This window comes from Ovis aries, chromosome 25, assembly GCF_016772045.2.
Source record: "Ovis aries strain OAR_USU_Benz2616 breed Rambouillet chromosome 25, ARS-UI_Ramb_v3.0, whole genome shotgun sequence".
Taxonomy (NCBI): Eukaryota; Metazoa; Chordata; class Mammalia; order Artiodactyla; family Bovidae; genus Ovis; species Ovis aries.
This window is the reverse complement of record NC_056078.1, coordinates 15,645,361-15,660,568: the sequence shown is the minus strand read 5'-3', so window position 1 is coordinate 15,660,568 and position 15,208 is coordinate 15,645,361. Positions and strand designations below refer to the sequence as shown.

Sequence of the window (15,208 nt, the reverse complement as noted above, 5' to 3'; positions counted from 1 at the left end):
AATCTAAGCTTATTTATTTACTGTCAATTATTTACTGTAAAAGTTTGGGCAAGTTACTCACTCTCTCTGTGTCTGAGTTTCCATGTATATAAAAGGAGGTAATAGAAATACCTGCCTCATTGTGTTAGGTGAGGATCAAATGAGGTAATAGTTATGAACCCTTTAGAACAGTACCTGGCACATAGTAAGCACTATATGAGAACTAATTTATTATTTTATATTGATGATAAAATACAACTAAACTTGATTTCTAACTATAAAGATGGATATGCATATTGAATCATGAATGGAATAAATATTTATTATTATAGACATTGACTAACATATACATAAGGAATATATCAGATATGGAAAAATCTCAAATTCAAGATCTCCTTGGAAATAGGGTCCTTATTTAAAAGAAACCATTCATAAAATTATACATAGTTATTGTAATTGATATTGAATCTTTTTTTTTTTTTTTAGCTAATGTTTATACCTATGTAATAACCTCCAATTCTTCTTTTGGGGCTTCCCAGGTGGCGCAGTGGTAAAGAATCTGCCTGCCAAGGCAAGAGACTCAGGAGACTGGAGTTCGATCCCTGGGTGGAAGAGATCCCTTTGAGTAGGAAATGGCAACCCACTCCAGTATTCTTGTCTGGGAAACCCCATGAATAGAGGACCCTGGCTGGCTGTAGCCCCTGGGATTGCAGTCAGACACGGCTGAGCACACTCTCACAGAATCCTGCTTTTGTAAACTCAGATGTGATTTGACCTGTATTTTCCTGCTTGTTACCTTAAGAGATTACTCAGTCAAGGAAGAAACGAGAATGGTGTAGGACAGTCTCAAAGTAATTATCATGGACTTCAGAATAGCACTGCTGGAGAGTAATTGCTGAAAAATGAACCATGATGCTTCTAAGAGTAATTGTAAAAGTTCAGTAATCATGGTTCTACAGACTGAAGGTCAGTTTCAGGAAACAGGAATGATTTTGGATTCAACAACAGAAGTCCCAAGTTCCAGTTCTATTACAGCCACTCATTAAGCATATTCAGTTCAGTTCAGTTGCTTAGTCATGTCCGACTCTTTGCGACCCCATGAATCGCAGCCCGCCAGGCCTCCCTGTCCATCACCAACTCCCAGAGTTTACCCAAACTCAGCTCTGGTTATTTCACTTATTTCTTTGTCATCACTTTCCTCTTATAAAACAACAGTGATAGTGTCTATCTTCCTTTCTCACAGGATTTTTTTATGGGCTCAGTATAAACTGTGAGAGGCAGCTGTGCTCACCGCTGTACCACAAGGTGGGAGGGAGAGATACATTAGGAAGTTGGGAGTAACATATTACACGCACACGACTACATATAAAATAGATAAACAACAAGGACCTACTGTAGTACAGGAAACTATACTCAATGTTTTATAATAACCCATACAGGAAGAGAATTTGAAAGAATATATGTATGTAACTGACAGCTGAAACTAACATAACATTGTAAAGCAACTATATTTCAATTTAAAAAGTAACGAGAAAAAAACATGCAGGTTTAAAAAGTTAAATATATATATATGTAATGCGGAATCCCTGAACACATAATTGTGCTTCTCCTTTTTATTAATGTCAAGACAAAGATGAAGAATTAAGCATCTTTGTTTCTCTGTAGAACTGTGGAAACATGGTTTGGGCTATGAGAAGAGAATAGCAGAGGGATATTTTCTATTTACATTTTATTAAATTTAATTATAATTAATTCTTTTTAATTTATTCTAATTCTATTTAAACATATCACTTTCCCTCATAGCATATGGTTTGACCTATATGGCAGAATGAGAACAGGGAAAGAGGACCTTGGGTTGGGGGTTGGGTTAATAGAGAGGAGGAGGCCCTGATGTAAAGCTGAAAAAGACATGTGTGGATGTGTTTTGTCAAACCTTTTTTAAAATTTTAATTTTTTTTACAGTAGATCCTTGTTGATTATTTTATTTTTTATGCCATTTTTAGATTAAGTTCATTTCTTTTTAAATGAAACAAAGATGAATGTTTTTAATGATAAAAAGTACAATTCACAAAGAATATAGACATCATAGACCATTAGACACCTAACAACAAAGAAATAGAGACACATAAAGCAAAAATCAGAAGAAATGTAAGGGAAAAGGACAGAATATATAATCATAGTGAGACATATTAACATTTCTCTGAGGATATTTTATCAATTGCAGAAAAAATTAGGAGCATCTTGAATGATGTCATTAATAATTTAAATATAATAGATTTATATTTATATTAATCTTAGATCCTACACACATATATTTAAAATTTTGTATCTCATATGTTGTTATTAGATGTCCACAGGACATTTAAGAAAACTGTCAAAAAGATAAACATTTCTAAATTTCAAAAAGAATTTTTTTTGTGTGTGATTCAGTTATACATATACACATGTATTATTTTTGAAATTATTTTCCATTGTAGGTTATTATAAGATATTCACTATAGTTCCTCGTTCTGTACAGTAAAGTTGTTGTTTTTTGCATATCTACTTTTTAAATTAGAAATCTAGCATGTTATTTATACTAAGTCAAACAAGTGGAATCAAAATGTCAAACATTTTTTAGCTGGGCAAAAATTCGTAAGTTTTCTAAAGTATATTTTGTTGTTCAGTCACTCAGTCGTGTCCAACTCTTTGCGACTCCATAAACTGCAGCACACCAGGCTTCCCTGTCCTTCACCATCTCCTGGATGTAAAATATATATATTATTATATATATATTTTATATATATATGTATACAAAACTTTTCTACCATGCTTGATTAAGGCTTGAGAAAGAACATCAAAAAGCAAAGGAGAGATGGAAAAATTGGAAAACATAAACTAAATGAGATGAGAGCTGCTGCTGTTGCTAAGTCACTTCAGTTGTGTCCGACTCTGTGCGACCCCATGGACAGCAGCCCACCAGGCTTCTCTGTCCACGGGATTCTCTAGGCAAGAATACTGGAGTGTGTTGCCATTTCCCTCTCCAGAAATGGGAGCACTGAATACGAAATTGAAAAAGTTAAACAAACTAGATAAAAGTAAAAGATCCTCATATAGCCCAGTTTTTTAAACAAGGCTGCTCATTAGAAACATATCTGGAGCTCTGACAAAAAAAAAAAAAAAAAAAAGCACTACCTGGACATTTGTATTTTTTAAAAAGTTCCAAGATAATTTTGATATGCATCTTGATTTTAAAAAGTGATTACAGGGTTTTCAATTAAATGGTAGTTTTGATGAGATAGAATTCTATTATTTTTCTATTGACCAGTCATGATTCAATGGTATTGGTGGTGGTGGTGGTTTAGTCGCTAAGCCGAGTCCGACTCTTGTGACCGCATGACTATGGCCTGCTAGGCTCCTCTGTCCATGGGATTTTCCAGGCAAGAACACTGGAGTGGATTGCCATTTCCTTCTCCAGGGCATCTTCCCAACTCAGGAATCGAACTGGGGTCTCCTGCACTGCAGGCAGACTCTTTACTGACTGAGCTATGAGGGAAGCCCATACAATGGTATTAAATGAGTAATAGTTACATAATCACAACAGTGAGAGATATCTATCAGCTTTCATACTCACTAGCCAGACGAAAAATAAAAGATAGTTACAATTGCAAGCCATAATGGGAACATGATTAACCTAACAATATAAAATAATTACATACAATTTGGGGAGTCAAGCAGAGTGATATGGTAAGTGGAAGTGCATACATGCACATGTGGTTACGTATTTTAAATATAGCAGTGTGTGCATGTCAATCCCAAATTCCCCATCTATATCCTTTCTCCCCACCCTTTTCCCCGGTAACCACAAATCTGCTAAGCCTGTGAGTGTTTTTCTGTTTCGTAAAGTTCATTTGTGTTATATTTTAAATTCCACCTCTAAGTGACATCTTATGGTATTTGTCTTTCTCTTTCTGACTTCCTTCACTTAGTATGATAGTCTCTAGGTCCATCCATGTAGCTGCGATTGGCATTATTTCATTATTTCTTATGACTGAGTAATATTTCATTGTATATGTGTGTCACGTCTTCTTTATCCATTTCTCTGTCAGGATGTTTAGGTTGCTTCCATGTCTTGGCTATTTGTCATTCAGATGATGTCTTAACAAGATTCTCAGGCTTCCTCTGGGAGGAAAAGGGATCAGATGGTAAGAGTAATATGTTTTAGAATACAGACAGGATTGAGAGGGGCAGCATCTAGGGTTCCTGTTAGGGAGAAGGAAGGAGTATGGCTGATGAAGGAGCTCTCCCAGGAGGGGGCAGAACTACCCAGAGAAAGATTATGGTTTGGATAATTACCTTCTAGAAAGCACAAGAGTCAAATTTATTTGAAGTTTTTAAAAGCTGCAACTTTCTTTTATCCAGTTTGTCAATAGCAGTTTTTTAATAATTGCTAGTTAAATTATCCTAGAGCAGCACAAAAAGATATGTATTTATTTGGGATCAAGCCAATAGAAGGAAAACTTGTCTTTCCAAAATGCAGTGAGTCAAAGGGAAGGGAAGAACTTGGATCAGAACTTGGGTGGTAGCTATGAGAAGGAAAGCATATGAGCCGAATCTTATTCAAATTTAGCTTTTAGTCTATTGGGCACTTTCAACCATAATGGGTGTACAAAGAGAAAAGAAAGGCTATTCTACTCTGGTGTGTTCCTTCTATCCCCCTTTTTTTTAATCACCATTTCCATCTCCTCTGCTAACTCCCAACTCTCTTTTTACAAGAGTTTCTATTTTGCTTTAAAATCCTGTCCTTTTTCACTTCCAGTGTTTTTGCTCTCAGTGGACGAAAGTTATGAAGTTCTTTGTTCTCTCTGTCGAACTGATGGTCAGGAAGGCTTCTCAGCCATGTCTCTGTATCTCCTACTAAATTCTCTTTCCAATACAAAATCAGCGAGTCTTGAAATATTTCTTCAAATAATAATGAATGATCTACATGTTTGGAAACAAATCTTTTTTGAAGGTGATAGTGAAAGTGTTATTGTTTAGTTGTGTCTGACTCTTTGCGATCCCATGAACTGTTTCTTGACAGGCTGCCCTGTTCATTGGATTCTCCAGGCAAGAATACTGGAGTGGGTTGCCTGCCCTTCTCCAGAGGATCATCCTGATCCAGAGATTTCTACTGTATTGCAGGCAGACCCTTTACCATCTGAACCACTAGGGAAGCCCAATTTTTGAAGATATTTTAAAATATACAAGTATAAATAACCCCCATGTGTTCATTTCCTGGATTCTACAGGTATCAACATTTTCCCAATCTTTTTTCATCTTCTCCCAATGCTGCCTTTTTTTTTTTTTCTGAACTATGTTTTTTTTTTCTTTCTTTTTTTTTTTTTTAACATCGTTTACAGTATTGCTTTACAGCTTCAGTGAAGTGAATCAGTTGTTGTTCAGTCACATAGTCACATCTGACTCTTTGCTACCCCATGGACCGCAGCAGGCCAGGGTTCCCTCTCCTTCATCATCTCCCAGAACTTGCTCAAACTCATGTCCATTGAGTCGGTGATGCCATCCAACAATCTTGTCCTCTGTCGTCCCCTTCTCCTCCTGCCTTCAATCTTTCCCAACATCAGGGTCTTTTCAGATAAGTCGGCTCTTTGCATTAGGTGGCCAAAATATTGGAGCTTCAGCATCAGTCCTTTCAATGAATATTCAGGACTGATATCCTTTAGAACAGACTGGTTGGCTCTTCTTGCAGTCCAAGGGGCTTTCAAGAGTCTTCTCTAACACTACAGTTCAAAAGCATCGATTCTTTGGTGCTCAGCTTTCTTTATAGCCCAACTCTCACATCCATATATGGCTACCGGAAAAACCATAGCTTTGATTATGTGAACCTTTGTTGGCAAAGTAATGTTTCTGCTCTTTAATACGCTGTCTTGGTTTGTCATAGCTTTTCTTCCAAGGAGCAAGTGTCTTAATTTCACGGCTGCAGTCACCATCTACACTGATTTTGGAGCCCAAGAAAATAATCTGTCACTGTTTCCATTGTTTCCCCATTTATTTGCCATGAAGTGATTGGAATCAGCTATATGTATACATATATCCCCTCCCTCTTGGACCTGCCCCACCATCCCACCCATGTAGGTCAGCACAGAGCACTGAGCTGAGCTCCCTGCACTATACAGCAGGTTCCGACTGACTGTTTTACATATGGCAGTGTATAAATGTCACTCTAATCTCCCGATTCATCCCCCAACAGTGTCTACACCTCTGTTCTCGACGTCTGTGTCTCTATTCCTGCTCTGCAAATGGGTTCATCTGTACCACTTTTCTAGATTCCACATATACACATTAATATATAATATTTGTTTTCTCTTTCTGACTTACTTCACTCTTTATGACAGTCTAGGTCCATCAGCATCTCTACAGATGACCCAGTTTTGTTCCTTTTAATGGCTGAGTAAAATTCCATTTTTTATATGTACCATATCAGCTAAGAAATGAGCTATCATATATTGCATTACTTTTTTAAGAGGCTGTTTCATAAGGTCTAAATGAATTTATATGTCTAAGTTTGGGACAGAAGACATTGCTGAGTTGCGGACTCACTGCTTTATGGAGTCATAGGATGGTTGCAATGGAAAATGAAAAGGTATTGAAACCAGAAAACTTGGGTATACATTCAAGCCCAACTATGACTTTGGGCAACTCATGTTACCTCTTTAAAATTCAGTTTTCTCTGTGGGATGAAAACAAAAATATTCAGCCTCAAAAGAATAGGAGGGTGCTTCTTCAATATCATAAGAACTACCTATTTTAATTCCATTGCCAACATCCAACTCATCATATGAGACCCTATAATTTTAATTAAAAAGGCTGAGTGCCTAGAATTTTAATAACAAAGGCTGAGTGCTTTTGTTATTAAAAAGGTTGATGCTTTTGAACTGCGGTACTGGAGAAGACTCCTGAGAGTCTCTTGGACAGCAAGGAGATCAAACCAGTCAGTCCTAAAGAAAATCAGTCCTGAATATTCATTGGAAGGACTGATGCTGAAGCTGAAGAAGCTCCAACACTTTGGCCACCTGATGTGAAGAGCCATCTCACTGGAAAAGAGATGCTGGGAAAGATTGAAGGCAAGAGGAGAAGGGGACAGCAGAGGATGAGATGGTTGGATGGCATCACCAACTCAGTGGATATGAGTTTGAGCAAGCTCTGGGAGATGGTGAAGGACTTCCTATGCTGCAGTCTGTGGAGTCACAAAGAGTTTGACACGACTGAGTGACAGGACAACAGCTAGAATTTTAACATGTTAATCAGTTAAACAACAAGGATATTTGTGCTCATCATGACTTTTAAACATTTTTGGGAAAGTTTTGTTCTTTGTGTCATGGTACGGCATATCAAAAAGAGAGAGAGTATGAGAATGGATTATGGGAGGAAAAGAGCATCCTAAGAGTAACTGAAATGAGAAGTGGGCTGGGCCTACGTAGAGAAAAAAACGGGTGAGGATAGGCAAGAAAATGTAGAAAAGAGGTTGGAGATACTTCTCCTATCACATGCTATGTGTTATTTCAAATTTACACTGTGAGACTAAGATGTGACGGATAAATCAGAGGGAGAGAAATAGCCCTGAATCTGATGTTCATCCACTGACTTGTTGAGCACAGGTGCTGTGTTACACTGAAGTAAGTGCTTTTTGTAAGTTTTCTAGCTTAATCCTTACAAAAAACTGTGAGATAGTGTTTTCTCTTTTTACTTTTAAGGAAAAATAAGATTTAGGGTAAAAAACACTTAACCTGAACATTAGAGCTCAAATTGTACCTCAAAGCAGCTACTCTCACAGTGAATCTTGTACAAGTGAACTGGGAAGGAATTAGTGATTTTTACTCTGGTGTTGGGGGAACGGGCTGAGAGAGGGAGTCATCAGAAATCACAGAAGCACTTGCCTCATGCCATACCTACAATAAATTCTACACAGGTTTAAAAAAAAAAGGAACCAAGGGTAAAAGGTGATAGCAGAGCTGGAGGACAAGTAAAAGAAAATGTAAGTAGTTATTTCATTGAGATTAAAACTTTGAAAGTGGGGAACTTTCTCAGCATAGAACCCATGAAAGAAACCACCAAAGAAATGATTGATATGATTGGTTACATGAAATTTCAATTTCTGTGCATCAAAAACCATTATAAGTCAAACCTAAATGCAGAAAATGAGCTGGGAAGGCAAATGAAAATGTGTATAAAATTGTGATACACAAATGATTAATACCTGTATTGTCTAAGGAGCTCTTACAAATCAATAAGAAAACCGCAAATTTCCTAAGTTAAAAATAGTCAAAAGTAATAACTGGAGAACTGTAAATTTTAAAAATTACTTAGAAGCAGTGATAAGAAGAAATAACTAAAATTAAAAGCAGATATTATTTCTGCTATTAAATAAACCTTTTATAAAGTGTTAGGGTTTATCTGTGAACATTTTTGGAAATGGGAACTCAGCTGCTCCTTGTCCTTTACGTGGGCAGTCTATAGATTTTTATCTTTTGGGTGTGCAAATTATAGAAAAAGTTTATGCATTTTCTTCAGAAATTCTATTTTTGTGAATTTCACTTGCGAAAATTAGGCAATATAATGTCAAGATTTTTATGCAAGGCTATTGTTGCAGTATTAGATGTACTAGACAAAAAGAAAAACAAGATAATTTAAATAATAAATATCAGAAAATATTTGAACAAAGTTTGTGAATATGAATATTCAAATGCACAATCTGTTAAGACGGGGTGTGTGTGTGTGTGTGTGTGTGTGTGTGTGTGTGTGTTAGCCAAGTGGCATGTGGAATCTTAGTTCCTGACCAGGGATCTAACCTGTATCCTATTGTGTGTGAGCACAGAGTCTTAAAAACTGGACCGCTAGGGAAGTCCCCAAGATGGTTTTTAAAGACTATTTTGTATATATATAAATGATTTGTTGCTAAGGGGAAAAGGTAAGACATACTGTATATGCAGTATAATCCTAAATCTTGTTTAAATTCCATGTGTGACTTTGTATGTTGAAAGGGAGTATCAAGGAACCACAGAAGATGTTAATTTCCTTCTAAATGGTGTGGTCATGATTTGTTTTTATTTTCTGCATTTTGCCTGTTTTCTACAATGAATATAATATTGCTTTTATTTATTTATTTTTTTTTAGTTTTTATTTTTTAAATTTTAAAATCTTTAATTCTTACATGCATTCCCAAACATGAACCCCCCTCCCACCTCCCTCCCCATAACATCTTTCTGGGTCATCCCCATGCACCAGCCCCAAGCATGCTGCATCCTGCGTCAGACATAGACTGGCGATTGAGTTCACATGATAGTATACATGTTAGAATGTCATTCTCCCAAATCATCCCACCCTCTCCCTCTCCCTCTGAGTCCAAAAGTCCGTTATACACATCTGTGTCTCTTTCCCTGTCTTGCATACAGGGTCGTCATTGCCATCTTCCTAAATTCCATATATATGATAATATTGCTTTTATAATTATAAAATGTTACTAACATTTTAGAAGTTGTAAAGATTAAATTTAAAAATATGGCTGAGTCCTCCAGTTCCATTCTTATTTCTCAAGATTGCTTTGGCAATTCGAGGTTTTTTGTATTTCCATACAAATCTTGAAATTATTTGTTCTAGTTCTGTGAAAAATATGGCTGGTAGCTTGATAGGGATTGCATTGAATTTGTAAATTGCTTTGCGTAGTATACTCATTTTCACTATATTGATTCTTCTAATCCATGAACATGGTATATTTCTCCATCTATTAGTGTCCTCTTTGATTTCTTTCATCAGTGTTTGATAGTTTTCTATATATAGGTCTTTAGTTTCTTTAGGTAGATATATTCCTAAGTATTTTATTCTTTTCATTGCAATGGTGAATGGAATTGTTTCCTTAATTTCTTTTTCTACTTTCTCATTATTCATGTATAGGAATGCAAGGGATTTCTGTGTGTTGATTTTATATCCTGCAACTTTACTATATTCATTGATGAGCTCTAGTAATTTTCTGGTGGAGTCTTTAGGGTTTTCCATGTAGAGGATCATGTCATCTGCAAACAGTGAGAGTTTTACTTCTTCTTTTCCAATTTGGATTCCTTTTATTTCTTTTTCTGCTCTGATTGCTGTGGCCAAAACTTCCAGAACTATGTTGAATAGTAGCGGTGAAAGTGGACACCCTTGTCTTGTTCCTGACTTTAGGGGAAATGCTTTCAATTTTTCACCATTGAGGATAATGTTTGCTGTGGGTTTGTCATATATAGCTTTTATTATGTTGAGGTATGTTCCTTCTATTCCTGCTTTCTGGAGAGTTTTTATCATAAATGGATGTTGAATTTTGTCAAAGGCCTTCTCTGCATCTATTGGGATAATCATATGGTTTTTATTTTTCAATTTGTTAATGTGGTGAATTACATTGATTGATTTGCGGATATTGAAGAATCCTTGCATCCCTGGGATAAAACCCACTTGGTCATGGTGTATGATCTTTTTAATGTGTTGTTGGATTCTGATTGCTAGGATTTTGTTGAGGATTTTTGCATCTATGTTCATCAGTGATATTGGCCTGTAGTTTTCTTTTTTTTGGTGACATCTTGTCAGGTTTTGGTATTAGGGTGATAAACTTGCCTGACTTCAGGCTCTACTACAAAGCCACAGTCATCAAAACAGTATGGTACTGGCACAAAGACAGACATATAGATCAATGGAACAAAATAGAAAGCCCAGAGATAAATCCACACACATATGGACACCTTATCTTTGACAAAGGAGGCAAGAATATACAATGGAGTAAAGACAATCTCTTTAACAAATGGTGCTGGGAAAACTGGTCAGCCACTTGTAAAAGAATGAAACTAGATCACTTTCTAACACCACACACAATAATAAACTCAAAATGGATTAAAGATCTAAATGTAAGACCAGAAACTATAAAACTCCTAGAGGAGAACATAGGCAAAACACTCTCCGACATAAATCACAGCAGGATCCTCTATGATCCACCTCCCAGAATTCTGGAAATAAAAGCAAAAATAAACAAATGGGATCTAATTAAAATTAAAAGCTTCTGCACAACAAAGGAAAATATAAGCAAGGTGAAAAGACAGCCTTCTGAATGGGAGAAAATAATAGCAAATGAAGCAACTGACAAACAACTAATCTCAAAAATATACAAGCAACTTATGCAGCTCAATTCCAGAAAAATAAACGACCCAATCAAAAAATGGGACAAAGAACTAAATAGACATTTCTCCAAAGAAGACATATGGATGGCTAACAAACACATGAAAAGATGCTCAACATCACTCATTATTAGAGAAATGCAAATCAAAACCACAATGAGGTACCACTTCACACCAGTCAGAATGGCTGCGATCCAAAAATCTGCAAGCAATAAATGCTGGAGAGGGTGTGGAGAAAAGGGAACCCTCCTACACTGTTGGTGGGAATGCAAACTAGTACAGCCACTATGGAGAACAGTGTGGAGATTCCTTAAAAAATTGCAAATAGAACTACCTTATGACCCAGCAATCCCACTTCTGGGCATACACACCGAGGAAACCAGAATTGAAAGAGACGCATGTACCCCAATGTTCATCGCAGCACTGTTTATAATAGCCAGGACATGGAAACAACCTAGATGTCCATCAGCAGATGAATGGATAAGGAAGCTGTGGTACATATACACAATGGAGTATTACTCAGCCATTAAAAAGAATTCATTTGAATCAGTTCTAATGAGATGGATGAAACTGGAGCCGATTATACAGAGTGAAGTAAGCCAGAAAGAAAAACACCAATACAGTATACTAACACATATATATGGAATTTAGAAAGATGGCAATGACGACCCTGTGTGCAAGACAGGAAAAAAGACACAGATGTGTATATCGGACTTTTGGACTCAGAGGGAGAGGGAGAGGGTGGGATGATTTGGGAGAATGGCATTCTAACATATATACTATCATGTAAGAATTGAATCGCCAGTCTATGTCTGACACAGGATACAGCATGCTTGGGGCTGGTGCATGGGGATGACCCACAGAGATGTTATGGGGAGGGAGGTGGGAGGGGGTTCATGTTTGGGAACGCATGCAAGAATTAAAGATTTTAAAATTAAAAAAATTAAAAAAATTAAAAAAATAAAAATATGGCTGAGGATAACGTTTTAGGAATGTTATCTTAAATGGAACCTCAGATAGAAACTTAAAATTTCAGATTTGATTCTTTATGATTTGATAGTGGATTTTTAAAAGCTGACAGATTAATCTTTGTGATATCAGTTTTTATAGGGTTGAATTAACTAATACAAGTGTTATTAGAGCTAAAGGTCCAAAGCAGGATGTTCCTTTCTTTGCGTTCTATGTATATAACCTTTGATTTTTATTAGAATAATTTTCATCTTACACATTACCATATCCTAACAGGAAATGAGCTAAGATCTTTTCCCTTGATGGAATAAAGTCAGCATTTTGTAAAAGCAGAAAGTCAATAGTAACCTTCATTTTGGAGTACCTGTATTCAGAGTGGATCCTTAGTTTTCTCTTTTGAGTTTGTAATAATATAGGAGCCATGCCATCTTTTGCATAATCAGGCTTTTGGCCTTTACATGCCTTATTATTCCGGTTCTTGGTAAACAATATTTGGAGTAATAGAGTTTGAGAGAGAAAATGGGTTCCTCATGATAGCTGTGAAGGAAGATGGTATGGGAAAATGTTCCACTATGCCAATGTTTTTACATAGAGGAACTTTTTTTGCATTATCTTATTATCACTGTCAAACTTATGTCTCATGGGCATATTCATTTTAAATTCATTTAAATTCATTTTAAATTCATTTTAAATACTTTTTTTGTGCAGTTTGCCCAACTTCATCTTTAAAAATTCTTTTTGGGTTATTGATGCCATTGACTGGGTGCATATACTTTGGAGTCTTCTTGATTACACAGTTTATCTAAGCATTTTCTGCAGACATCTTTCCTGTAATCCATCATATTTCCTCTGTTTTTCTTTGTGGCCCCTTTTAAGGCACTTTCTATGTTTTTAAGTCTGTTATTAATAAGTATTTGTTAACTACTGTCCTGATAAATACATGAAATTCTTTCATATTTGCTAAATGTTGGTTTCTTTGTTTTTAGGGTGACTATGGATCCTACTATTCGCAGAGCTCTGGAAAGGTAAGCAAAATGAACACTGACTTCAACAGATACAGTATTTTTGGTTTGCTTTCTTTGTTGTAATTGAAAACATGAACTCAAATGAATTTTTTTAATGAGATTCTGCTTTTAACTAGTTTATTGCTTTTTAAAAATTAGAGAATAAATTGAAAGCTTTTTATAGTTTGCCTAGTGGGTTACCTGGACATGTGTTCAGACTAAGAAGGTGCCTTGAAGGTGTTCACTGTGTTCCACATTTGGTCCTCAGCTCTGCAGTCTTGAGGTCTGAGTTTATGGCATGTGAGAGCAGCCACGTCCCCTGGAGACTGATACAGTATCAGTTCCTCTATTTATGGTGCCATGAAAGCCAAATGCTGGGCTTATCATTAATATATTCTCTCTCTCCTGTTTAAAAGCCTGCATGGGAGTCCAGCTATGGTCAGTCATTTGCTCCTATATCTGGAATGAGAATGAGGAGAGAGGACAGCCAGTTTGAAGATTTAATAGTGAAAGACTTGCTAGCCGTGATAACCTGATGTGTACGTCAAACCTAGAGGGATGTTCTGCTCAGTGGGCTGTGCGGGCACCTTTTCCCCATACAGTGATGAGCACCACACACATTACTTTATTGCACTTCACCTTACCGGGCTTCAGAGATGTTGCATTTTGTTTTTGTTCTGTTTTCTGGTTGTTTACAAACTGAAGATTTGCGGCAAGTCTGCCTTGGGCAAGTTTATTGGCGTCATTTTTGCAACAACGATTGCTCACTTTGCGTCTCTCTGTCACAGTTCAGTAATTCTTACATTTCATACTTTTTCATTACTTTATTGTGGTGATCTGTGTTCACTGATCTTTCATGTTACTATTGCCATCGTTTTGGTGCACCATGAATCTTGCCTGCATAAGATGCTGAAGTTAGTAAATGTACGTGTTGACTGTTCCACTGACCAGCCTTTCCCACTATTTCTCCCTTTCCTTGGGCCTTCCTGTTGCCTGAGAACAACAGTACTGAAATTAGCCTAATTAATAAGTTTATAATGACCTCTAAGTGTTCAAGTGAGAGGAAGAGTCGACATCTCTCACTTTAAATCAAAAGCTAGAAATGATGAGGCTTAGTGAGGAAGGCGTGTAGAAAGCTTAGATAACGAAAAACAAGGCCTCTTGCTCCAAACAGCTGAGTTGTGAATGTAAAGGAAACATTCTTGGAGGAAATTAAAAGTGCCACTCCAGTGAATACACAGATGATAAGAAAGCAAAACAGCCTTAGTGCAGATCTGGAGAAAGTGTTAGTGGTCTCAATAGAAGATGAACGCAGCCACTACATTCCCTTCAGCCAAAGCCTGATCTCGAGCAAGGCCCTAACTCTCTTTAGTTTTGTGAAGGTTGAGAGAGGTGAAGAAGCTGCAGAAGAAGAGTTTGAAGCTAGCAGGGGTCGGCTGATGCGGTTTAAGGAGAGAAGTCATCACCATGACGTAAAAACTAAGTGAAGAAGCAGCAAGTGCTGATTTCGAAGCTGCAGCAGATTGTCCGGATCTTACGAAGATGAGTAAGGCAGTTGGCCGCACTGAGAAACCGATTTTTAATGTAGACAAAGCAGCCTTTTATTGAAGGCAGATGCCACCAAGGACTTTCATAGCTAGAGAGGAGAAGTCAGGGCTTGGTTTCAAAATTTCAAAGGACAGGCCGAATCTCTTGTTAGGGTCTAACGCTGCTTTTGACTCGAGTTGACAACAGTGCTCACTTACCTTTGCAAAAATCACGGGGACCTTAAAAATTATACTAAATCTAGTCTGCCTCTGCTCCATAAATGAAACAGCAAAGCCAGGATGACAGGATATCTGTTGGCAATATGGTTTACTGAATATTTTAAGCCTACTGTTGAGATCTACTGCTCAGAAAACAAACAAACAAACAAACAAAAAACCATTTCTTTTAAATTACTATTGTTCATTGACAGAGCACTTGGTCACCCAAAAACTCTGATGAAGATACAATGAGATTAATGATGTTTTCATGTCCGCTAACACAACATCCATTCGGCGGCCCATGAATCAAAGAATAATGTTAACTTTCAAGTTT

General features: G+C 36.8%; 1 protein-coding gene across 5 annotated transcripts in view; it reads left to right on the top strand.

Moving 5' to 3' along the window:
* ANK3 (ankyrin 3) overlaps positions 1-15,208 on the top strand; it is a 755,525-nt gene that overhangs the window by 114,510 nt on the left and 625,807 nt on the right. For all 5 annotated transcript variants that reach the window (XM_060406459.1, XM_060406456.1, XM_060406452.1 and 2 more), the window contains one exon: positions 13,112-13,150. In XM_060406459.1, the coding sequence (XP_060262442.1) occupies positions 13,112-13,150 (39 nt within the window). Of the gene's footprint in view, positions 1-13,111; positions 13,151-15,208 lie in introns of those variants that run through there.